General features: G+C 45.5%; 1 protein-coding gene and 1 pseudogene across 1 annotated transcript; one reads left to right on the plus strand and one right to left on the minus strand.

Annotated features, from left to right (window-relative positions):
* Window positions 1-26,726, plus strand: part of LOC112578220 — a 50,488-nt pseudogene extending 23,762 nt beyond the window's left edge.
* Window positions 7,822-12,517, minus strand: LOC102399055 (antimicrobial peptide NK-lysin-like). The gene is made up of 5 exons (XM_044926011.2): window positions 12,163-12,517; window positions 11,106-11,209; window positions 10,527-10,628; window positions 8,942-9,110; window positions 7,822-7,984 (listed from the first exon to the last, which is right to left on the minus strand). The coding sequence occupies exons 1-5, from the start codon at window positions 12,212-12,214 to the stop codon at window positions 7,974-7,976; spliced, it is 438 nt and encodes a 145-aa protein (XP_044781946.1). The 5' UTR covers window positions 12,215-12,517; the 3' UTR covers window positions 7,822-7,973.
* Window positions 26,727-27,137: the final 411 nt, after the last annotated feature.

Below are 27,137 nucleotides of genomic sequence, written 5' to 3' on the forward strand. Positions count from 1 at the left end.
GCCCTCCAGAGGCTTTGGGTCTGTCACATACATCACTGTGGAGGAGGTTAATGCAGCCCGGAGGGCAAGGCCACACAAGACGGATGGAAGATTTGTGGAACCAAAGAGGGCCGTCTCAAGAGAACATTCTCAAAGACCCAGTGCCCATGTAACTGTGGAAAAGATTTTTGTTGGTGGCATTAAAGAAAACACTGAAGAATATCACCTGAGAGATTATTTTAAACAGTATAGGAAAACTGAAATGATTGAAATCATGACTGACCAAGGCAGTGGCAAAAGAGAGGCTCTGCGTTCATAACCTTTGATGACCATGACTCCATAGATAAGACTGGCAATCAGAAATGCCACACTGTGAAGTAAGGAAAGCCCTATCTAAGCCAGAGATCACTGCTTCATGCAGCCAAAGAGGTCGAAGTGGTTCTGGAAACTTTGGTGATGGTTGTGGAGGTGGTTTAGGAGGGAATGACAATGTTGGTCATGGAGTAGTCAAAGTGGCTTTGGTGGCAGCCATGATGGTGGTGGATATGGTGGCAGAGGGGATGGCTATAATGAATTTGGTAATGATGGAAGCAATTTGGAGCTGACAGAAGTTACAATGATTCTGGCAATTATGACAATCGATCTTCAAATTTTGGTCTCATGAAAGAAGGAAATTTTGGAGGCAGAAGTTCTAGCCCCTATGGTGGTGAAGGCCGATACTTTGACAAACCATGAAAGCAAGGTGGCTATGGAGGTTCCAGCAGCAGCAGTAGCTATAGCAAGGGCAGAAGGTTTAAATTATTGCCAGGAAACAAAGCTTAGCCAGAGAGGAGAGCCAGAGAAGTGACAGGAAAGCTGCAGGTTACAACAGATTTGTGAACTCAGCCAAGGACAGTGGTGACAGGGCCTCCCTGCTGCAAATAAGACATGTTTTAGACAATACTCGTCTGTATGGGCAAAAAACTCAAGAACCATACTGTGGCTAATCATGTGTGCGTGCTAAGTTGCTTCAGTCGTGTCCAACTCTGTGCAACCCTACGGACTGTAGCCCACCAGGCTCCTCTGTCCATGGGGTTCTCCAGGCAAGAATACTGGAGCAGGTTGCCATGCCCTTCTCCTTGATCAAACCCATGTCTCTTGGCAGGCAGGTTCTTTACCACTAGCACCACCTGGGAAGCCCTTTGGCTAATTGTTCTGTTCAGCTCAGTTCACTAAGTTTTGTCCAACTCTTTGTGACCCCATGGACTGCAGCACGTCAGGCTTCTCTGTCCATCACCAACTCCCAGAGCTTGCTCAAACTCATATCCATCAAGTCAGTGATGTCGTCCAGTGATGATCCTCTGTCATCCCCTTCTCCTGCCTTCAATCTTTCCCAGTATCGAGGTCTTTTCCAATAAATCAGTTCTTCACATCAGGTGGCCAAAGTATTTTAGCTTCAAATTCAGAATCAGTCCTTCTAATGAATATTCAGGACTGATTTCCTTTATGATTGACTGGTTTGATTTCCTTACAGTTCAAGGGACTCTCAAGAGTCTTCTCCAACACCACAGTTCAAAGCATCAATTCTTTAGCACTCAGCTTTCTTTATGGTCCAATTCTCATATCCATATGTGACCTCATATCCATCCATGTGACCACATGGAAAAACTGTAGCTTTGACTAATTGTATAACAGGTAAACTTAATTTCTGTTTTGTGGAAAATGTAAAGTATGCCAAAAAAGGATTTTAATGTGGATTTCTTTTTTTTTTTTTTGCACCCATGCTGTTAATTACTAAATGTAATAGTCTGATCATGACACTGAATAAATGTCTCTTTTTTTTAATGTGCCATGTAAAGTTAGTTTACCAAAAGCCATTTTGGTAAACTACCCCAGCAGTATGAAGTTAGAATTCCTTCAGGGTGATCCCAGGTTTAATTCAAAATTTATTTACAACCTGCTTTGGTGGAGAAGTTGTTGTCTTCAGAACCTTGATGTAGTTGAACTGACAGTTACTGTGTTGTGATATGAGTTCACCATTAAAAGGTTCACCCACTCAAAGTCATGGAGTTTTTTGGTTGTTAATGATCATTGGCACATCCTATGCAATATATATAAATTGAATTATGATATCAGATAAAGTTATAGATGGGAATGAAGCTGGTGTATCAACCTTGTATCATGTGTGATCAATAAAACATTTAGTATCCTCTTGAAAAAAAAAAAGAATAAAATATGATACAAATTGGCAGAGTCCACCTGCCAATGCAGGGGACATGGGCTCAACCCCAAGTCCTAGAAGATTTCACATGCTGCAGGGCAGCTAAGCCTATGTGCCACAACTACTGAGCCTATGCTCTAGGGCCTGTGCTCTGCAACAAGAGAAGCCCAGGCATTGCTACTAGATAGTAGTCCACAGTCTCTGCAACTAGAAAAAGCTCATGCGCAGCAATGAAGACCAGTGCAACCAAAAATAAATAAATAAGCAAGAAATAATGAAAAATACAGTGTGGTACAAATGAACTTACAGAAATCGACTCACAAACGTAGAAAACAGACTTATGGTTACCAAAGGGAAAAGAGGGGAAGGGACAAGTCAGGAATATTGGATTAATACATCATGAAAAACGTTGGGCTGGAAGAAGCACAAGCTGGAATCAAGATTGCTGGGAGAAATAGCAATAACCTCAGATATGCAGATAACACCACCCTTATGGCAGAAAGTGAAGAAGAACTAAAAAGCCTCTTGATGAAAGTGAAAGAGGAGAGTGAAAAAGTTGGCTTAAAGCTCAACATTCAGAAAATGAAGATCATGGCATCTGGTCCCACCACTTCATGGCAAATAGATGGGGAAACAGTGGAAACAGTGTCAGACTTTATTTTGGGGGCTCCAAAATCACTGCAGATGGTGATTGCAGCCATTAAATTAAAAGACGCTTACTTCTTGGAAGGAACATTATGACCAACCTAGATAGTATATTCAAAAGCAGCGACATTACTTTGCCAACAAAGGTTCATCTAGTCAAGGCTATGGTTTTTCCAGTAGTCATGTATGGATGTGAGAGTTGGACTGTGAAGAAAGCTGAGCGCCGAAGAATTGATGCTTTTGAACTGTGGTGTTGGAGAAGACTCTTGAGAGTCTCTTGGACTGCAAGGAGATCCAACAAGTCCATTCTAAAGGAGATCAGTCCTGGGTGTTCTTTGGAAGGAATGATACTAAAGCTGAAACTCCAGTACTTTGGCCACCTCATGGAAAGAGTTGACTCATTGAAAAAGACTCTGATGCTGGGAGGGATTGGGGGCAGGAGGAGAAGGGGACGACAGAGAATAAGATGGCTGGATGGCATCACTGACTCAATGGACGTGAGTTTGAGTGAACTCCGGGAGATGATGATGGACAGGGAGGCCTGGCGTGCTGCAATTCAAGGGGTCGAAAAGAGTCGGACATGACTGAGTGACTGAACTGACTGACTGACTATTATATATAAAATCAATACCAGTGACCTACCATATAGCACAGGGAACTATATTCAGTATCTTGTAATAACCTATCATGTGAAATAATCTGAAAAAGTATGTGTATATATATAACTGAATCACTTTTCAGTACACTTAAAACACTGTAAATCAACTATACTTCAATTTAAAAAAAAAGAAAAGAATAGAGAAACATTAGAGGAAAAATCTCCTCCAGGGGATCTTCCCAACCCAAGGATCAAACCCAGGTCTCCCCAGTTGCAGCAGATTCTTTATCATCTGAGCCACCAGGGAAGCTCAAGAATACTGGAGTTGGTAGCCTATCCCTTCTCTGGGAAATCTTCCTGACCCAAGAATTGAACTGGGGTCTCCTGCATTGCAGGCAGATTCTTTACCAGCTAAGGGCATGGCAACCCACTCCTGTATTCTTGCCTGGAGAATCCCCATGGACAGAGGAGCATGGTGGGCTGCAGTCCATGGCGTTGCAAAGAGTCAGACACACCTGAATGACTAAGCACAGGACAGCACAGAGAAAAAAACAATGAAAACAGAAACTGGTTCTTTGAAAAGATCAACAAAAGTGAAAAGTTTATCTAGACTGACCAAGATAAAAAGAGAAAATACTCAAATTATTAGAATCAGAAATAGAAGAAGGGACGTTATGACTGACCCTACAGAGAGGAAAAGGATTACCCCTACTATGAACAGCCTCCAAACACCTGGGTCCAGCCCGCAGGTCAAACTGGAGTCATGTCTTTTTGATGACACCCTTAACACCATCTATGCATTTGCTAAGGCCAAATGACTACAAGTCATTTATTTTCACCTTTAAATAATTTCAAATTTAGAGAAAAATTGCAAGACTAATACAAAGATTTTCCGTTAACTTTAACCATATTCCCCACTGTTCGCATTTTACCGTAGGCGTGTGGTATGTGTCTTTCTGTGTGCTGTTGTTATTGATCAGTCGCTAAGTGGTGTCTGACTCTTTTGCAACCCCACGGACTGTAGCCCTCCCGGTTCCTCTGTCCATAGGATTTCGCAGGCAAGAATGCTGGAGTGGGTTGCCATTTCCTTCTCCAGTGGATTTTCCCAACCCAGAGATTGAACCCACATTTCCTGCATTGACAAGGAAGTTCTTTACCACTGAGCCACCAAGGAAGCCCCTTTTCTATGTGAAAATATCACGATTCCTTCTAAATCATTTGACAGTAAATTGCAGAAAATGGTGCCTTACATCCCCTCTTGATACTTCAGTGTGTATTTCCTTACAAGGACAATCTCATACATAACTTGGTACAACCATCAAAGTCAGAAAACTAGCATTAACATAATATTAGCATCACAGACTCCAGTCACATTCCATAGATTGTCCCCAATAGTGTCTCTTATAGGTCTGGATCCCAAACAAGATCAAGTATTGCAATTAGATCAACGTATTTCTTAGTTTCCTTTGACCTTGAGCAGTTCTTCAGTCTTTCCTTGTCTTTCTTGACCTTGGCATTTTTTAAAAGTATAGGGCAGCTACTATGTAAAATATCAGTTTGAGTTCCTCTGACCTTTCCTGATGATTTATGCTTATTGTCAGAAATGAGTTGTACATTCTTCTCATTGCATTACGTCATGAACCCCATGATGTTGACTTGTCCATTAGTAGCATCCCCTGTCTGCTAAGTTTCTCTGCTGTCAAGTTAACTAATAATGGAAGTTGCTTTTTTTCCTTGGCCATGCCTCAAGGTTTGCAGGATCCTATTTCCCTGACCAGGGATCAAACTCAGGCCCACTAGAGTGAAAGTGCCGAGTCCTAACCACTGGACTGCAAAGGAAAACCCAGAAATTAATTATTTATTAATTCCAATGGACTCCATTCTTTCATTGCTGAGGGTGGGGGTTCTATCCCTCATTCAGGGACTGAGATCCCTCAAGCTGCATGGTGCAGCCCCCCTGCAAAAAAAATCTAATTAATAAGCAATTTGTGAGGTAGACTTAATAACTATGTCTACATTTATTCATTGGCATTCTACTATAGGGTAACACTTTCCATTTTCCCTTGCTTATTAATTTATTATTTATATGACTTCATTGGGCTTCCCTGGGAGATCAACTGGTAAAGGATCCTCCTGCAATGCAGGAGACTCCCGTTCGAGTCCTGGGTCAAGAAGATCCCCTGGAGAAAGGATAGGCTACCCATTCCAGTATTCTTGGGCTTCCCTCGTGGCTCAGATGGTAAAGAATCAGCCTATAATGCAGGAGACCTGGGTTCAATCCCTGGGTTGGGAAGATCCCCTGGGGAAGGAAACAGCTACCCACTTAAGTATTCTTGCCTGGATGGACAGAGGAGATTGGCAGGCTACAGTCCATGGGGTCACAAAGAGTCAGACATGACTGAGCGACTTTCACTTTCATGGATTCTAACTTATTCAGTGGGTTATAATCTATTATTGTCATTGTCTTTTTTGATACTCAAATTGCCCCAGATTTCATCATTTGAACTCTTTTTCTGATTGAACTCTTTATTTTCCCCTCTTTGAGCCTCAATCTCTTCCCAAATTTTCATGTCCATTGTCAACCAAATGATTAGGGTGAGCTGGACTCCATCTCAGCCACAGGGATGTACCCTGACTTGGCTTATGCTAACCATTGTATGCCGTGCCCCTAAACACACTGGTTGGTTCAAAATGGGCAGCTGACCCCTTTGCAAATAAAAACTGGGAGATGTCTGATGGGATTCTGGGAAAGAAGTTTCTTTTCCCTTCCAAGGGAGCTACTAAACGAGAGGCTACCAAAGAACCCTCTGTTTACTGTTGACACTTCGGAAAGATGGCAAGTTTTGATCTAATGCAGCCATTTCTGCTGCTGAGAAGAAGCTGGCCTGAGGTCAATTTTACTATACAGAGGTGGGAAGAAAAAAGAAAATGGTAGGACCACAGAAACAAAGCTCTGGTGACACCACAGATTTCTGGATCATTCTGTGCCTGAAGCTCTGTGGACTGGTTAAGTATTGGTGCCATTAAATTACCTTTTTTATTTAAGCCAGAATAAGCTAAAACTTCAGTTGCTGGAGGGCAAAAGTGCACTAAATAATACACTCCCCCAAAACAGCAAAAGAAAGCTGCCTGGGAATTCCCTGGAGGCCCAGTGATTAGGACTCTGCGTTTCCACTGCAGGGGGCACGGGTTTGAACCCTGGTTGGGGAACTAAGATCCTGCAAGCCTCAGTTCAGTTCAGTTCAGTCACTCAGTCATGTCTGACTCTTTGTGACCCCATGAACTGCAGCACCCCAGGCCTCCCTGTCCATCACCAACTCCCGGAGTTCACCCAAACTCAAGGCACAGCCAAAAAAAAAAAAAAAAAAAAAAAAGGAGAAGGCTGCCTTCTGTGAGAAGTAAAAGGCTAAGTTTCAGTTCCTAATATCCAGAAGAACTCTAACCCTAAGAGTAAAAAACCTGGCTTAAAACTTAACATTCAAAAAATTAAGATCATGGCATCCGGTCTCATCACTTCATGGCAAATAGATGAGGAAAAAAATGGAAACAGTGTCAGACTTTATTTTCTTGGGCTCCAAAATCACTGAGGACAGTGACGACAGCCTTGAAATTAAAAGATGTTTGCTCCTTGAAAGAAAATCTAGAGACATCACTTTGCTGACAAAGGTCCATATAGTCAAAGCTATGGTTTTTCCAGTACTCATGTACAGATGTGAGAGTTGAACAATAAAGAAGGCTGAGCACTGAAGAACTGATGCTTTCAAATTGTGGTGCTGGAGAAGACTCTTGAGAATACCTTGGACATCAAGGAGAACCAACCAGTCAATCTTAAAGGAAATCAACTCTGAATTTTCATTGGAAGACTGATGCTGAAGCTGAAGCTCTAATACTTTGACCACTTGATGCAAAGAGCCAACTCATTAGAAAAGACCCTGATGCTGGGAAAGAATGAGGGCAGGAGGAGAAAGGGATGACAGAGAATGAGATGGTTGGATGACATCACTGATTCAATGGATATGAGTTGAGCAAGCTTCAGAATATAGTGAAGGACAGGGAAGCCTGGCATGCTGCAGTCCATGTGGTGGCAAAGAGTCGAACACAACTGATTGACTGAATAACAACAAAACCCTAACCCGGCTGGTTTCCCCAGCTGATCTGAGAGCTCCCGGGGGTATATTCGTAGTGTACTCCAGGTTCTTGGAGTGACATGCAGCACAATAAGCATTTCATGACCACATGTGTGAGAGCTGCTAAGTTGTCTTGTTCACTGCTAAATGCCTAACATCTAGGATCACATGTGGACATACAGCATGTTTATTGAATGAACTCATGAGTCAGATGAGCGTGCCCCTCCTCTGAAACCCAGCAAAGGAAAAGAAGCTGCAAAAATTCTTGCTTGATATTTTATTCTCCTGAGCGGGGAAGGCAGTGGAAGGAGTTAGATGAGAGAAACTAGAGGGAAGACTCCTGGATTCAGGAAGGAAGGAGCTGATCAAGGATGCTTGAGTTTCTGTGCTTCTTCCCCAAGGTGGGGTTGGGGGATCCGGGGGCTCAGATGAGACCTGGTGTGGAGAGAAGAGACAGCAATGGGCAGGTGTGTGGGGTCTCTAGAGGGGATGGGGACTCAGAGCCACCTGTCCTTGTGGTACACATGCAGTGTCCCCTCCTGGAAGCCCTTCAGGAGCCTGTGTGGGTGGTGGGGCTTTGAAGATAAAAGCCACGGGAAACGGTGGGGACCTCATACTAACGGGCAATCTGCAAGCATCAGGCCGCAAAGCATCAGTGAGAGTGGATGAGCTGCCAGACCCAAACGGAGGACCCCTTCCCCGGCCCATCTCTTGTAGCCATTGCCTGAAATCTCCAGGCATAGCCTGGGCAGCCCTAGCCCTCCCCCCACCCCATGAGATTCCTCCAGCCCAGCTCTTAGGCCCCTATGTCATGGAGAAGGATGTGGCCTTGGCTCCCATTCTGGGATCAGGGGTGGGCTGGGAGGTTGGAGTTCGATCAGGGCTCTGATGTCTCCAGTATCTTAGTCTCGGGCCATTTCCTTGGTGTCAACCTCGTCATACATGATGGTCTTATTCAGTCCTCACCCCAACCTCAGAAACAGGGGTCATTATCCCCCTTTCACAGGCGAGAAAACTGAAGCTCAAAGAGGTTAAGCCGCTTGCCCAAAGTCACACAGCTGAGGAGAAATGGGGACCTGATTTTAGTCCAGGACTGTTTGCGGGAGTGTGGGGAGGGGCGGGGGGAGGTTGCCTCAGGCTGTTAGGAGTTTTTCTCAAATGTTTGAGAAAGGACTTTAGTAGGAGCCAAGGTCCACCTGCCCATCTGCTCCACACTGTCCCTGTTGGGAGTGGTTGGAGTGATGTGTCATATGGCCAGAAGGCTGGGAGGGGCAGGTGTGAGCTGCTTAGGAAGTTCTCTCTGACAGGTGCCTTCCTGTGTTTGTAAACTCTATTGCACATTCGCAGGGAGGCTGTCAGGAAATAACTCCCTTCTGTTGCCTCTGCACGTACCTGCCTTGAGCTTGCACAACTTGATGTCCACACAGATGGCCTGAGGCGTCTTCCTAGCCATGATGTCCTTAGAGATGCGATGGAGATAGTTCTTCATCATCTGCTTGCAAAGGATGCTCCACAGCCCCATCTTGCTGCACACCTTGGAGGTCACATGGATGATGACATTCTGGAGCGGCAGCGCCGTGGTGGGAAATAGACCTCAGGTGAAATCTGCCTGGCATTGCCTTTCTGCAAGCCCTGGCAGCTTTGGTCCCCAGGCGGGTCTGGCAATGGGACCAGTGGCCAGGGAGCTGGTGCCTGGTGGCCACCGGAGCAGGGACTGGAGAAACAGGGCTCAGCCCCTGTTCCTCATCCCTGAGTCCTGGCCCAAGCCTGACCAGCAGGGGCTACGGAAAAGACAACTGGTCCTGCCGAGTCTCAGCTCCTATATACCTGGGCCCTGTCTTCTGGGTGGAGAGTGGTGCCCAGACCCACTTTAAAGGCTCTGCCTACGTAGCTTCTGGGTCCAGGGCCCAACTAGTGCTGGGTTGGGGGTGGGGGGTGGGGGTGGGTGCAGTGGGTTAGGAGGGGATCTGAACTTGAAGCCTTGGTTCATTGATTTTGGAATATCTTATCCTGCCATATCAGTGGAAGAGGATAAATCTGAGGATCCCAGGATGAAGACAGAGGGCTGAGCAGGTCAAGGGAGCTAAGGGGGGCAAGGGGAGAGTGAAACTATGATTCCTGTGATGATACATCCACTTCTTAAGCATTAAGTTGGAGCTAAGTACATCCCACTTTTCAGCTCCTTCAAAAGGCCTAGGCAGTATTTCCCTGGTGGCTCATGGTGAAGAATCCACCTGCCAGTACAGGAGAGGATCTGAGGTCCAGGAAGACCCCACACGCTGGGGAGCAAGGAAGCTGGTGCACCACAACCACTGAGCCTGTGCTCTAGAGCCCGGGAGCCACAACTACTGAGCCCGCGTGTCTCAACTACTGAAGCCCGCATGCTGAGAGCCACTGCTCCGCAACAGGAGGAGCCACCGCAGTGAGAAGCCTGAGCACCCCAGTGACAGAGTAGCTCCCACTCAGAGCAACTAGAGAGAAAGTCTGAGAGGCAGCCAAGACCCAGCACAGTCAAATAAATACATAAATAAAATCATCTGTTTAAAAAAAGTCCTAGGCAACTTGGGGTTCTTGTCCACCCCATTCCACAGGTAAGAAAACTGAGGCTCACAAAGTGTTTATGACTTGTCCAAGCCATACAGCTTGGATGTGGAGAACCTGGGACTTACCTTTCCTGACTCAGGCTTGATCTGGAACCAACCTCCCAGAGCCATATCCTGGACATGAATGGGAGGTCCCTACCTTCTCTGGGGACAGGTTCCCTTCAAGAACTTGATGGAAACCACACACCCTTCCTCCCACTTTCACACTCCCAGAATGCCTCAAGTTGAGGGAATTCTCCAAAGTCCATTGGCACACATTTGAGGAGCCTGCAGACCCTCAGCCATTCTGATAGCCCTCCTCACCACCTGCCGCCCTCCCCACCCCCTCAGGGGCACCACTCCACCCAACAGGCTCCACAAGCCTCCAGTCTCACCTTGCTGGGCCTATTTCCCACCATGTACTTCAACATCTGCATTATCTTCTGACACGGACCACAGAATTGGTTCAGCTCCTCTCTTTGGAGCACCAGGTCACCCTGTTAGGAAAGGAAGTCCCTCAGAGTGGTCTCTCGGACACCCCAACCTTGGAAGGGCACCAGGAAGGGGCCCTTGGGGGCTTTCAAGGCCAGTAGGATGACCCATGATCTGTCTGTCCATATGAGGACCTGAGCCAGACTGGCTGGCCCCTGCCCATCTCTCAGCCTGTCTTAGAGGGGCTGAGAGACCCCACGACCTGCCCCCACACCCACAGCAGCGGCCCCAGCCCAGCATCTGCCCCTCTGCTGTTCTACCGTCAGACAAGGAGGAGGCTCTTGGGGAGGGCCCAGCCACCAGTGTAGCCCCCACCCCAGTCAGGTACCAGCGTGAACAAAACCAGCATCTTCAGCTCCCAGCCCTGCCTCCCCACCCCCTGAGCAGTTCAGTCTCCAGGCCCTCGCCCCTGGCACTGCCCAGGGAGGAGAGGAAGGAGAGGGATGGTGGGGGGGGGGGGCAGCAGGAAGCCATCCGTGTACCTGGGGATCCTCCGGGGCCAGGCCCTGGCACAACTCGTCTCCATCACACAGATGGGCCGTCGCCTGGTCATGGCTCTCAGGAGTCAGACCGGAAAAGGCCAGCCCTGGGGAAGAAACAGCATGAGCAGCCCTCCACAGACAGAGGGAGAGAAGTCAGTGCTTCTGGCTGGGGAGAGCCCAGGAGGCAGCTGGAGCCCAGGATGGGGAGGCGGCCTTGTGAGGGGACCTGGGCGCCTCCTGCCCTGCTCTGCCCTGGGGCTGCTCTGACCCACTATCAGGAGAAACACACACTCTCAAGTTCCTTGGAGAGCAAAGAGGATGAGTCCCCCCAGCCATCACCGTTGCACCACCATCTCTGTCTCTCTGTCTTATCTGTGTGTGTGTGTGTGTGTGTGTCTTACACACACACACACACACAGATTTGGGGCCCGTCTAAAAGGAAACTTCCCTCATCTTCTTTCAAGGGATTGTTTTTCTTTTTCTCTTTCCTCAAAAAAAAAAAAAAACTTCATGTCAGGTGGCCCAGCCCAACCTGCTCTCCCCTCCAGAAGGGTCCTTGCACTCAGCTAAGCCCTTAGAACTTCCAGTGAGCCCGGGTACTGGCAGAGAGGAAAGGTATGGGGACAAGGGAGTGAGTCTGAAACAGTGAGAGGTCCCCATTCACTCAGATGTCCTGTCATCACCCTGGCCATTGTGGGCCAGAAGAAACCTCAGACCCACCGGTGGGTCAGTGATCTTCATGACGCAGACAAAGAGCCAGAGGCCCAGGAAGGGAAAGGGAGCCCCCAGGGCCCCATAGCCTGAGCAGTAGAATTGGGACCAGACCCCTGGCTGGGGCTCCTTTCTTTCCCACTGGCTCTCTCTCTCCCCATTGGCCAGGTCACTGCCAGGCCGGGCTGAACCTGACTCTGAGGGTAAGGCCCGGCCTCCGTGGTGATGGTGAGAAGGCTGTGGGACCTGAGGTGACCTTGGAGCTCATGTTTGGGTCCACAAAGCCTGAGAAAGCAGGGCTGGGAGGAGGAGCCATCGGGATCTACCCCAAGGGGAATGTCCTCACCTGGGGAGACCAGGAGCACCGAGGCGATGAGCAGGACAACCCAGGAGGTCATTTTGAGGCAGCTGCCCAGGCTCTCTCCACAGCCTGTTTTATAGAGGCTGGGAACCTGGCAGGGTCCTCTTCCTCTTTTTGGCCACCTCCCGTGTTTCTGAGTTTACCACAAACACCAGTACTGGTCTGTGGAGAAGTGGGAGGAGGAGTGTACCTCAGAGCTTCCACACACCCCTCTCCACCCACCCTGCCCAGCACTAGAACTTTCTGAGCTGAGCCGGGTGTTGATGGAGAGCATTGGCCGCCATGATGCCCACCCTGCCCTGATGTGGTAACGGGAAGAGAAGTCCCCACTACCGAGGGGTCGGGTAGGGCCCTTGGCCAGGTGAGCATCCGTGCCCCCTGCCTCATCTCTTCCTCCACCCCAGAGGTCTGGGCTGGTGTCGCCATGTCATCCTTCTCCTCATCCCTTGGGTCTCCTTCCAGCCATTTAAGCCAGTGTAGCACTACCTGATTCAGATGAAGAAAAAGGTGCCCTCAGGGTGGATCCTGAAGCTCCTCCTCCCAGCCCTGGATGCTCCAGCTTCATGGACCCTGATCATGAGCTCTATGGGCACCCTGGGTCCCTAGACCCACACCAGCCTTCTCACCATCATCAAGGAGGCCGGGCCTTTCCCTCAGAGCTGGGTTCAGCCCAGCCTGGCAGTGACCTGGCCGATGGGCAGAGAGAGCCGGTGGGAAGGACAGGAGCCCCAGCCAGGGTCTGGTCCCAACTTCTGGGTGTCTGAATAGTCATCTGTGTCATAAAGGTCATTGGCCTTCATCTGTCAGAAAAATTGACTAGTAGATAAAAATAATTTCTTAGTATCCATATGTCCCAAATATTGCATGGGATATACTTACACTGGAAAGTATTTGTTGTTTACCTGAAATTCAAATTAAACTGGGCATGCCGTAGTTTGTCTGACAACCTTAAGTCAACTTCTCCATGGTTCAGATGAGGAAACTGAGTGAACAGAAGGGACTGACAGGAGCCACAAGGCTGACAGGAGGCATTGTAGGGACTAGAACCTCCCTTCTGTCTCCTTCAGGCCTTTCACTGCCAGCTGCTGAAGTGGCAGAGGTGTCCAGCCAGGACAAATTAGCACCCCGCTTCAGCACCTCCCACCCCTCAATCCCCCTGTGCATATGTGCTAAGTCGCTTCAGTCATGTCTGACTCTGTGACCCCACGGACTGTAGCCTGCCAGGCTCCTCTGTCCATGGGATTCTCCAGGCAAGAATACTGGAGTGGGTTGTCATGGCCTCCTTCAGGGGATCTTCCTGACCCAGGGATGAAGCCTGCATCTCCTGCATTGCAGATGGATTCTTTACCACCAAATTATGGGGGAATTGCAACCCCCTTTAGTGTTATCTCTAATAAGACACCTCCTCCCACCTCCCTAGGAATCCCATCAATGTCTGAGTCCCAAGCATCAACTGAGCCTCTTCCTCTAAAATGTTGTATGTTGGGACTTCTCTGGTGGTCCAGTGGCTAAGACTCTATGGTCCCAATGCAGGGGGGGCAGGTTTGAGCCCTGGTCAGGGAACTAGATCCCATGTGCTGCAAGTAAGACCCAGCACAGGCAAATAAATAAAAATAAATATAAATAAAATAATAAAATGCTGCATGTTTCCTGAGCCCATGCAAGGCCAAGCTCTCCACTGAGATTCTACCGAGAAGTAAAAGGATAGAGTCCCAAGGCAGGTTAGCCTCTTATGAAATGGGGGTGCCTTAAGCAAGATACTCCATCTCTTAGCTGCCCTGGCCCCTTATCTGTAAAAATGTATTTAGTGTTGTCTCCTCGGAGGGCCCCAAGGCGGCGTGTGTGTGTGTCTGAGGAAGCTTGGTAGCCTGAGATGTGCTAGCACATATAGGCTGTTAACATGAACTAGAGGATAACCCCAACATAGCTTCTGTAAGTAAATGCCAGTTCTGTGGGAGATTAATAGGTACTGTCAAGGGGAGTGGGAGGTGGTGCACCAGTCCTCATGTGAAAATGCAGGGCTAGAAGATTCCACAGGTTTACGTGCTTGCCATGGGACTTCTCAGCACCTTTCCCATGATAGGGTGGGCTGTGGATCCTGAGCTGAGTTCTCAGCCTTTCCCAACAACTTCGGCCACAAAATCTTTTGATCAAGAAGGATTTGAGGGGCTGAAAGATGGTGGCTGATCCAGCTACCTTCTCAGGCCTGTGTGACCAGGAAGGTCACTGGCCTAGCAACTTCTGGAGCCCAAGAAGCAATCTTCATGAAAACAAGAAACAGACAGACAGACGTGCGCCACTGCAGATGGTGACTGGCTCTCTGCAACTGTGAGTGACGGTGGGGGACAGGACCCTGACTGTCCTCTCTGTGAGGAGAAGAGCTGGGGTCCTCCTCACTGTCGCTTCTTTTCCTCCTGAAGAGTCGAGAATGGGGGAAACACTCACAGTGCTGCAGCCTACGATGAACCGGACTGAACTGAGAAGGGTGGGGATCCCCTGAATGCTTTCGGGTTGTTCGCTCCAACCCCAGGCAAGCAGACAACTCACACTAACTCACGTCACACACTTACACAGGGTTACACGAACTGAGAGCCACACACTCTCCAAAGCACTCACAAACTGACACACTCACACACACCCTCCTGGACACCCACGTATTCACATATATTCACACTAATTCACAGCCACACACTTTCAAATACTCTAAATTCACACACACACACATAGAAACACACCGTCTTTATTCCTACCTGTATGGAAGCCACTGAATGTCAGACTAAAGAGCAAGGAATTCAAGCATTTTCAGCACTTTTGATCTGTTATTTTTGTTTTTTATTGAAAACACTTTAATCAGATAAGAAAGAAACAATAAATGAGACTACTTATAAGTTCACCAAGCAGATTTATAGGAATATTGACAGATGACAGATGACACAGACTCATAGGGGGATCATTATGAAATTTATAGAAATATTGAATCTCTATGTTCAGTTCAGTCCAGCTGCTCAGTCATGTCCGACTCTTTGTGACCCCATGGACTGCAACACACCAGGCCTCCCTGTCCATCACCAGCTCCCAGAGTTCACCCAAACTCAAGCCCATTGAGTCAGTGATGCCATCCAACCATCTCATCCTCTGTTGTCCCCTTCTCCTCCCACCTTCAATCTTTCCCAGCATCAGGGTCTTTTCAAATGAGTCAGCTCTTCGCATCATGTGGTCAAAGTATTGGAGTTTCAGATTCAGCATCAGTCCTTCCAATGAATATTCAGGACTAATTTGCTTAAGGATGGACTGGTTGGATCTCCTTGCAGTCCAAGGGACTCTCAAAAGTCTTCTCCAACACCACAGTTCAAAAGCATCAATTCTTCGGCGCTCAGCTTTCTTTATAGGCCAACTCTCACATCCATACATGACCACTGGAAAAACCATAGCCTTGACTAGATGGACCTTTGTTGGCAAAGTAATGTCTCTGCTTTTTAATATACTGTCTAGGTTGGTCATAAGTTTCCTTCCAAGGGGTAAGCATCTTTTAATTTCATGGCTGCAGTCACCATCTGCAGTGATTTTGGAGCCAAAAAAAATAAAGTCAACCACTGTTTCCACTGTTTCCCATCTATTTCCCATGAAGTGATGGGACCAGATGCCATGATCTTCGTTTTCTGAATGTTGAGCTTTAAGCCAACTGTTTCACTCTCCTCTTTCACTTTCATCAAGAGGCTCTTTAGTTCTTCTTCACTTTTTGTCATAAGGGTGGTGTCATCTGCATTTCTGAGGTTATTGATATTTCTCCCAGCAATCTTGATTCCAGCCTGTGCTTCATTCAGCCCAGCGTGTCTCATGATGTACTCTGCATGTACGTTAAAGAAGCAGGGTGACAATATACAACCTTGACATACTCCTTTTCCTATTTGGGACCAGTCTGCTGCTCCATGTCTAGTTCTAACTGTTGCTTCCTGACCTGCATACAGATTTCTCAAGAGGCAGGTCAGATGGTCTGGTATTCCCATATCTTTCAGAATTTTCCACAGTTTATTGTGATCCACACAGTCAAAGGCTTTGGCATAGTCAATAAAGCAGAAATAGATGTTTTTCTGGAACTCTCTTGCTTTTTTGATGACCCAGAAGATGTTGGCAATTTGATCTCTGGTTCCTCTGCCTTTTCTAAAACCAGCTTGAACTTCTGGAAGTTCATGATGCACGTATTGGTGAAGCCTGGCTTGGAGAATTTTGAGCATTACCTTACTAGCGTGTGAGATGAGTGCAATTGTGTGGTAGTTTGGGCATTCTTTGGCATTGCCTTTCTTTGGGATTGGAATGGAAACTGACCTTTTCCAGTCCAGTGGCCACTACTGAGTTTTCCAAATTTGCTGACATATTGAGTGCAGCACTTTCACAGCATCATCTTTCAGGATTTAAAATAGCTCAACTGGAATTCCATCACCTCCACTAGCTTTGCTCGTAGTGATGCTTCCTAAGACCCACTTGACTTCACATTCCAGGATGTCTGGCTCTAGATGAGTGATCACACCATTGTGATTATCTGAGTTGTGAAGCTCTTTTTTGTACAGTTCTTCTGTGTATTCTTGCCACCTCTTCTTAATATCTTCTGCTTCTGTTAGGTCCATACCATTTCTGTCCTTTATTGAGCCCATCTTTGCATGAAATGTTCCCTTGGTATCTTTAATTTTCTTGAAGAGATCTCTAGTCTTTCCCATTCTGTTGTTATCCTCTATTTCTTTGCACTGTCACTGAGGAAGGCTTTCTTATCTTGCCTTGCTATTCTTTGGAACTCTGCTAACATAGTGTTGTAGGTCAATTATACTTTAAAGACAAACTCTTAGAAAAAAGAGATCAGATTTGTGGTTACCAGAGGCTGGGGTGGTAGGGTAAGGTGTGGGATTGGGTGAAGATGGTCAGAAGGTACAAATGTCCAGTTATAAGATAAGTAAATATTAGGGATTTAAGGTACAATCTGATAAAGATAATGAATGCTGCTGTGCATTATAAATGAAAATTATAAACATAGTAAAATTTAAGAGCTCTTCTTATAAATAAAAAATTTGTTTCTATTTATTTATTGTTGTATTTATATAAGATGATGGATATTCACTAACCTGCTGTGATAATAATTTTATGATGAATGTAAGTCAAATCATTCAGAGAAGGCAATGGCACCCCACTCCAGTACTCCTGCCTGGGAAATTCCATGGACAGAGGAGCCTGGTAGGCTGCAGTCCATGGGGTCACTAAGAGTCGGATACAACTGAGCGACTTGACTTTCATTTTTTACTTTCATGCATTTGAGAAGGAAATGGCAACCCACTCCAGTGTTCTTGCCTGGAGAATCCTGGGGAAGGGGGAGCCTGGTGGGCTGCCGTCTATGGGGTCACACAGAGTCAGACACGACTGAAGTGACTTAGAAGTCAAATCATTATGCTGTATACCTTAAACTTATATAATGCTATATGTCAATTATATCTCAATAAAACTGGAAATTAATTATAAAAGATTTATAGAAATACCCATTTACACCTTTAAATGCATATATTTATAGATAAATATATGTTTATGTATAATTTTATACCATAAAATGGTTTTTAAGTAGCTTTCTTTAAATTTTCTTTTAAATTTTTTGACAGCACTGGGTGTCCATTGCTGCATGTGGGCTTTCTCTAGTTGCGGCAAGCAAAGCCTAGTGCATGGGTTTCTCACTGCAGTGGCTTCTCTTGTTGAGGAGCACAGGCTCTAGGGCAAGGGTTCAGTAGTTGTGGCACACGGGCTTAGTTGCCCCCTGCAGGTGGAATCTTTCCAGACCAGGGATTGAACCTGAAACTCTTACATCTCTTGCATTGGCAGGCGGGTTCTTTACCATGAGCACCACCTGGCTTCTGCTGTCTGATCCGTCCTTAATTCCTAAGTCCATATAGTCATCTGATGTCAAACTGGTTCACCTCATATAAGAAAACCAGGACTCAGAGAGGTCCAGTGAATTTTCCAAAGACACACGGCTCAAATCCAATAGACCTGGGGATTTGAACTCAGACTCCAAAGTCCAAGTTCCTCCCCAGTCCACACTGGCCCTGTCTCTAGGTTTCCAGGCTAGAGCTGCTTCCCCTGTGGCCAACAGGTCAGATACTGCCCTCAACCTCCACCGATAAGCCTCCTCTTTTCTAACCACATAAAGAGACCATGGCGTACATGTGGAGACCACATTAGTGAAGGGGGAAAAGCCCAAGAAGGTGACTCATGTCTTTCTTTACCGTATTCAGTAAATACACATATCAGTAAATACACACATATACAAATATCTTTGGGGAATTCAGTAAGATCAGATATTCCAGCAAGCCCTTTTCTGGGGTGCTAAGGGGTATGGACAAGGGGCCCTGGGGTCCCACGTGACACGAACCTAGCACAAGTCCACAAGTTCTATCTGTTTGCAGTCGTGGGGTCCCATGGACTGGCCCATTGCAAGTCAATCTTCTTCAAGAAATCTTTGCTTTCCCCAGTGTCATGAAGATATCCTCTTGTTTCTTCTAGCAGTTTTATGTTTTCTACATTTAGGTCTGTGATTCACCTCAAATGAGCTGGGTTGAAATTCTGTTGCTTCAGATCAATTTGTTGAAAAGATTTTTATTTTCCCATTGAATTGCTTTGACATCTGGGTCAGAAATCAAATGACTATATAAATGTGGGTCTGTTCGTAGGTTCTTTATCACAGCAAGTACTGCATTAATAATAGTACCAAAACACTGATTTTTTTAAACAGGCACAATATTTGAACAGTCACTTCATAAAGGAAGAATAGCCAATGAATATTTGAAAAAGTGTTAAATACCATAACTCATGAGGGAATTCTATGTTAAAACTACCAGGAAATGATGGCATCAAAATGACTACAATTAAACAACAAGATCTCGCTTACGTGTGGAATCTGAAAATGAAACAAACAAAAGAAAACAAAAAAAAACAGAACTCATAGAAACAGAAAATAGATCAGTGGCTGCCAGAAGTACAATGTGGGGAGAGGTCAAAATAGAGATTTTGTACTTTTAAGCATTAAGTCAGTTGAGTTCAGTTCAGTCACTGAGTCGTGTCCAACTCTTTGTGACCCCATGAACCGCAGCAGTCCAGGCCTCCCTGTCCATCTCCAACTCCTGGAGTCTACCCAAACCCACATCCATTGAGTTGGTGATGCCATCCAACCATCTTATCCTCTGTTGTCCCCTTCTCCTGCCCTCAATCTTTCCTAGCATCAGGATTTTTTCAAATGAGTCAGCCCTTTGCATCAGGTGGTCAAAGTGTTGGAGTTTCAGCTTCAACATCAGTCCTTCCAATGAACACCAGGACTGATCTCCTTTAGGATGGACTGGTTGGATCTCCTTGCAGTTTAAGGGACTCTCAAGAGTCTTCTCCAACACCACAGTTCAAAAGCATCAATTCTTCAGCACTCAGCTTTCTTTATAGTTCAATTCTCACATGACCACTGGAAAAATCATAGCCTTGACTAGATGGACCTTTGTTGGCAAAGTAATGTCTCTGCTTTTTAATATACTGTCTAGGTTGGTCATAACTTTCCTTACAGGAAGTAAGCGTCTTTTAATTTCATGGCTGCAGTCACCATCTGCAGTGATTTTGGAGCCAAAAAAAATAAAGTCAACCACTGTTTCCACTGTTTCCCATCTATTTCCCATGAAGTGATGGGACCAGATGCCATGATCTTCGTTTTCTGAATGTTGAGCTTTAAGCCAACTTTTTCACTCCCCTCTTTCACTTTCAAGAGGCTTTTGAGTTCCTCTTCACTTTCTGCCATAAGGGTGGTGTCATCTGCATGTCTGAGGTTATTGATATTTCTCCCAGCAATCTTGATTACAGCTTGTGCTTCCTCTAGCACAGCATGTCTCATGATGTACTCTGCACGTAAGTTAAAGAAGCAGGGTGACAATATACAGCCTCGATGTGCTCCTTTTCCTATTTGGAGCCAGTCTGCTGTTCCATGTCCAGTTCTAACTTTTAAGCATTAGGTTTACTAAATAGTTTATCTGCCTGTTTACTCAAATTATCTCCTTGAGTTACAGCTTTTTGCAGCTGTAAGTTTTCCAGTTTTCCTTTTATTTAAAGAAATATTTATTTATTTGCTTTGCTGTCTATGACTTCCTTGCATCATGTAAAACTCTAAGTTGTGCCATGCAGAATCTCTGGCTGCAGCACATGGGATCTAGTTCCCTGACCAAGTGTCAAACCCAGGCCCCATGCATTGGGAGAACGGGTTCTTAGCCACTGGACATAGTGGAAGTCCCTCCAGTTTTCCTGATAGCTTGTACTGAATTTCTCTAAAATCATTAAGTTTCCATTTATGTCAAAACTTATTTTGATTTCTGTACAGTATTTTAATTTGGTTCTCAGTTCAGTTCAGTTCAATCCAGTTGCTCAGTTGTGTCCAACTCTTTGCGACCCCATGGAGTGCAGCACACCAGGCCTCCCTGTCCATCACCAACTCCCGGAGTTTAAAACTCATGTCCATTAAGTCCGTGATGCCATCAAACCATCTCATCCTCTGTCGTCCCCTTCTCCTCCCACCTTCAATCTTTCCCAGCATCAGGGTCTTTTCAAATGAGTCCGTTCTTCACATCAGGTGGCCAAAGTACTGGAGTTTCAGCTTCAACATCAGTCCTTCCAGTAAATATTCAGGACTGGTCTCCTTTAGAATGGACTGTTTGGATCTCCTTGCAGTCCAAGGGACTCATAAGAGTCTTCACCAACACCACAGTTCAAAAGCATCAATTCTTTGGCGCTCAGCTTTCTTTATAGTCCAACTCTCACATCCATACATGACTACTGGAAAAATCATAGCCTTGATTTTTCTATTTGGTTGTAGGGGGCTCTAAATAAAATTTTATTTTATTTAGTTCTTGCTTGTTTTGGGAGCTCCAATTATGTATTAAAATCTGAAGACACAGCTTGTTTAGTCTTTGTCAGCATTCAAGGCTACTGCCTGTCATTTTGCACGGTCATGACTTTATCTATGACTTATAACCTCTGATCAGAAGTTATGATCCTTGGACAGGCTATTGAGGATGACTTCCTGTATGGCTGATGACTATTCTCTCTTTTGGCTTTTTATCCCTCTCCAATTATAACGTGAGCTCTAAAAAATACTCTTGTCCAAGCTTATTATCTGCTTTCTTGGTACTTGGTAACCATCTGTGCTACTTCAGGTAGTCATCTTTTTACTGAAAGTACAGACTCCAGCATATTTGAAGAGGAACATTTCTTGGTTCTACTTTGTCAATTGTTTTCTTACTGCTACAGTTGACTGGTTCAATTGTCACAGGCTTAATTTAAGAGACATCATACTGGACTTTCCTGCTGGTCCAGTGGTTAATAATTTGTCTTCCAATGCAGAGGATGTGGGTTCAACCCTGGTCAGAGAACTAAGATCCCATGGTCTACAGGGCAACTAAGCCCTTGGGCCACAACTACTGAGCCTGAGCCCTCTAGAGCCCATACTCCACAGTAAGAGAAGCCTGAGCAACACAACTAGACAAAAATAAGAAAAAAACACACACTTCAACGGTGACCCAGGACATTCAAAAAAAAAAAAAAAGAGAGAGAGAGGGAGAGAGAAAGAAAACATTATTTGCAATTCCATTTGTCAACTGGAAACTCTGCTCTGTCCACTTTTAATTCATAATCTTGAGCAAATTGAAAAGTCAGCAATAATTCTTTTATATTTTAACAACTTAGTTTTAATATTAATGCTAATCAAAACTTACAATTACAACAAAATCACAATTTTTAAGTGAGTTAGAATGAAGACACAGGACATACAAAAATGAACTCTTCCACTCTAACTTTCATACCTCTTCATAATGCATATTTTACGACTGTGATACTATTCATGATAATTTCAAGAAACAGTTTATACCTGTTCAGGAACATTGTTATTACAAATGATAATTTGTAATGAGTTAAATGAGTTAATTTTGTTAACTTTTAACTTTATTAAAGTTAAATGAGTTAATTTTTGGATATACTGATATTTGTGTTACCCAGAGAACTACTGAATGCAAACTGTTATGTAAATATGAGATTCACTGCAAACTTAGGATACGAGTCTAAATAAACATTTTAATCAAAAATTTTATCAGTGACCCCCAGTCTGTGTGTGTGTGTGTGTGTGTGTGTTAGTTGCTTAGTCATGTCCGACTCCTTGGAAGCCCATAGACTGCAGCCCACCAGGCCCCTCTGTCCATGGGATTCTCCAGGCAAGAACACTGGAGTGGGTTGCCATTTCCCTCTCCAAAAGGAACTATAGAAAGAAAGACAGTGAAGTCACTCAGTCGTGTCCAACTCTTTGTGACCCCATGGACTGTAGCCTACCAGGCACCCCAATCCATGGAATTTTCCAAGCAAGACTACTGGAGTGGGTTCATTTCCTTCTCCAACCTACAGTATAGCACAAGGATTTATATTCAATATGCCATCATAACCTATTACCAAAAAGAATCTGAAAAAATAGACATCTATGTATGTGTATGGAGAAGGCAATGGCACCCCACTCCAGTACTCTTGCCTGGAGAATTCCAAGGACAGAGGAGCCTGGTGGGCTGCCGTCTATGGGGTCGCACAGAGTCGGACACGGCTGAGCGACTTAGCAGCAGCAGCAGCATGTATATGTATAACAATCACTGCTGTACACCTGAAACACTGTATATCAGTTCTGACAGTGAAAGTGTTAATCATTCAGTTGTGTCCAACTCTTTGTGACCCATGGACTGTAGCCCACCAGGCTCCTCTGTCCATGGGATTCTCCAGGCAAGAATACTGGAGTGGGTAGCCATTTCCTTCTCCAGAGGATCCTCCCAACACAGGGATCAAACCTGGGTTTTGTGCATTGCAGGTAGATTTTTTTCACCATCTGAGCCACCAGGGAAACCCATATCAACTCTATTTCAATTAAAAATAAAACAAAACAAACTTTTAAGCCTCTCAGCAGCAGCTTACCACTCAAAATATAAGTGTGAGAGAGGAAAACCAGACAAAGACACCTTTGGGTGGCTATTATGGTTAGACTCTCTCACCTTCTCTTCTTCCTTTTTTTAACCTGAAGAGGTTGGAAAGTTACACCAACACTTACCAGAATTCATTGCAACTTGGGTCTGGGTGTGAAACCATGTCTACAATTAGATGGCACTGACGTGGATTTGGGACGCTGACCCCGAGACCATCTCTCTATTCTCTTTTGACTATTTTGGCTGCTGGCAAGCAAGGTCATAGAAGTGTGACATTTGGGGGCAGGAGCATTTCCAGTACCAGAAGTCTTCTTAAATTGGCTTTCCAATCCCTGGATGGCAGTGTATTCTTGAACTCTGAGCTGTAGAACCAGCTTGAAATTGTCTTCAGAAACAATTGTTGAGGGCAATTTCTTAAAGTTCCAGGAGTATTCCTTGAAGCCCATTTCAGAACCTGCTTCTTCAGTTCACAACCATTTTTAAGGACCCAAATCCCTGTGTTAAGTCCCCTACTCTCAAACTACCTGGGATGTTTCTCTTTCTGGCATTGAACACTGACTGACCCAACTTTCATAATCCCAATAATGCTCCCAGAGAAGAGAGGAGAAGTGGGTAGGGTCTAATGAACTCTGCCAAAGACAGGCTTCTCTGGACCTGCATTGTGTCCTCTATGTCTCCAGTGGACCCTGAAAGTGTGGTATACACACACACACAGAGTCTTGTCCTCATAACCCTCTGGTTTAAACTGCCAACTCTTGACCACATGCTTGTGGTCAACAAGCATGTGGCTGAAGTTTTGAAGAGTAGATCAGTATTAGAGGTAATAAATCATCTTAGAAGGACGAATGCTCATCCTTTGTACCACTTCCCCTGTCCATCTGAGCCAGTGGGGTTGACAGTGCAGCCTCTCAGTCAATGTCCTTCATTAATCTGTCTCCATTTTGCTCCCAGAAGCCCCTGACCAATGGAACATTGTCTTCAGGACCCCCTTATTAGTTGTTGTTCAGTTGCTAAGTCGTATCTGACTCTATGTTACCCATGGACTACAGCACATCAGGCTTCCTTGTCCTTCACTATCTCCCAGAGTTTGCTCAAACTCATGTTCATCGAGCTTGTGATGCCATCCAACCATCTCATCCTCCGTCGCCCCCTTCTCCTCCTGCCCTCAATCTTTCCCAGCATCAGGGTCTTTTCCAATGAGTCGGCTCTTCTTATCAAGTGGCCAAAGTATTGAGGCTTCAGCTTCACAACAGTCATTCTAATGAATATTCAGGGTTGATATCCTTTAGGATTGGCTGGTTTGATCTCCTTGCTGTTCAAGGGACTCTTAAGAGTCTTCTCCAGCACCACAATTTGAAAGTATCAATTCGTTGGTGCTCAGCCTTCCTTATGGTCCTTCTCTCACATCTATTTCCTTGGGCTCCAAGATCACTGCAGACGGTGACTGCAACCATGAAATTAATAGACGCTTGCTCCTTGGAAGAAAAACTATGACAAACCTAGACAGCATATTAAAAAGCAGAGACATCACTTTGCCACAAATTTCCATATAGTCAAATCTATGGTTTTTCCAGTAGTCATGTATGGATGCAAGAATCAGACCATAAAGAAGGCTTAGTGCCAAAGAACTGTTGCTTTCAAATCATGGTGCTGGGAAAGACTATTGAGAGTGCCGTGGACTGCAAGGAGATCAAACCAGTCAATTCTTAAGGAAACCAACCCTTAGTATTCATTGGAAGGACTGTTGCTGAAGCTGAAGCTCCAATACTTTGGCCAACTGATGTGAAGAGACCCTCACTGGAGAAGATCCTGATGCTGGGAAAGATTGAGAACAGGAGGAGAAGGTAGCTACAGAGGATGAGATGGTTGGATGGCATCACAAACTCAAGGAACATGAGGTTGAGTAAACTCTGGGAGATAATGAAGGACAGGGGAGCCTGGCATCCTGCAATCCATGGAGATACCAAGAGTTGGATACAATCTAGTGACTTAACAACAACAAGAGGTCAAGTGTGTTCCTTTCTGAGCTGTAGCATTTGCCAGCCAGTGTGAAATCCTCAGGGTTCTCTTTTCCTGGCATGGTGAGTGAAAATGTTCAAGATGGTGCTCTGTGTCAGCCTGTACCCCCAGGGCGGGGCTGTGATGAGCTAGCCCCTGGCCACCCACTATGCACACAAACTTGAAGATGAAACAGACCTCTGTGGTCTTAAACCACTAAGCTTTTGAGTTTCATGGTCATAATTTCCTGAGCTTGAGGCTCTTGATGTATGAAGAAATAGTTATCAGGGTTTCCTCCCAGTATCTGCTGTCTTCCTTTTGTGTCACTATCACGAATTTGAGGGCCCTGTCCCCCGTCACTTCAGTCATCTGCCAGGACAGAGTCTGACTCTTCCCAACCAATCACTGTGTCCCATTTTCATGGCACAGTGATGGGCTCAGGGTTGGGATGTATCCCAATTTCAACCTTGCTTCCCAGGTGGCTCAGGGGTAAAGAATCCGCCTGCAATGCAGGAGACATGTGTTCAATCCTTGGGTGGGAAGATCCCCTGGAGAAGGGAATGGCAACCCACACCAGTATTCTTGCCTGGGAAATTCCATGGACAGAGGAGCCTGGCAGGCTACAGTCCATGGAGTCACAAAGAGTCAGGCATAACTTAGCAACTGAGCACGCACACACAATATGATATATTTGCTGTGGTTTCAGAGAAGAAAGGCTTCTTCTGACCTGGCTCCCTAAACAGCACCTGTTGGGTGGGAAGCTCCTTGAAGGTAAGAACAATATTGAGTTTATTCACAGATGTATCTCCAGTGCCTAGAACAGTACCTGGCACATTGCCAGTTGTGTATCACTATATCTTTCTTAATTCAGTGTGTGTGTGTGCTCAGTCACTCAGTTGTTTCCAACTGTTTGTGATCCTATGGACTGTGGCCTGCCAGGTTCCTCTGTCCATGGAATTTTCCAGGCAAGAATACTGGAATGGGTTGCCAGTTCCTACACCAAGGGATCTTCTCGACCCAGGGATCGAAGATGTGTCTCTTACATCTCCTGCATTGGCAGGTGGATTCTTTTACCGCTATGCCACTTTGGAATTCCCCTTAATTCAGAGAAATAAATAAATAGAGTCATTATTTCTTCAAGTCATCCCATGCTTGGTTGCTCAGTTATGTCCCACTCTTTGTGACCCCATGGACTGTAGCCCACCAGGCTCTTCTGTCCATGGGATTCTCTAGGCAAGAATACTGGAGTGGGTAGCCATTCCCTTCTCCAGGGGATCTTCCTGAACCAAGGATCAAACCCATGTCTCCTGCATTGCCGGCAGATTCTCTACTGTCTGACTCACAAGGGAAGCCCCAAGTCATCACAACACAGGCTTAAAAATGGAATCAATGCCAGCATAATAACTTGAACTTCCCGTATCTCTTGCTTCCAGTTACTGCAAGAATCTCAGCCTTTACAACGTCTCTTCCACTCTCTGTATCTCAGGAGTTCCTGAGCTCACCCTGGTATCCAGGAAGGCAGTGAGCCTTGTGGTTTAAGCTCCCAGATCATTAACTGTTCTTTGGTCAAATGAATGAACAAATGAAAGTTCTTTCTAAACTCCAAGTTCCATTGCCCTCCCTCCCTCTTTTCCCCTCTCCCAAATAAATAAATTTCTTCTTTTGAAAGAAAGTAAAACACAAGAAAAAACTGTGCTGGGACTTCCCTGATGGTTCAGTGGTTAAGACTCCACACTTTCACTGGAGAAGGTGCAGATTCAACCCCTGGTGGAGGAACTAAGATCTTGAATTCTATGCTGCGCAGTCAACAAAATAGGATAAAATAAGTAGAAGTCAGAAGAAAAAGGGAGAAAGAAATGGCAACCCACTCCAGTATTCTTGCCTAGAGAATCCTGTGGACAGAGGAGCCTGGTGGATTTCTGTCTGTTGGGTTGCACAGAGGCGGACACG

This window comes from Bubalus bubalis, chromosome 12 (assembly GCF_019923935.1).
Source record: "Bubalus bubalis isolate 160015118507 breed Murrah chromosome 12, NDDB_SH_1, whole genome shotgun sequence".
Lineage (NCBI taxonomy): Eukaryota > Metazoa > Chordata > Mammalia > Artiodactyla > Bovidae > Bubalus > Bubalus bubalis.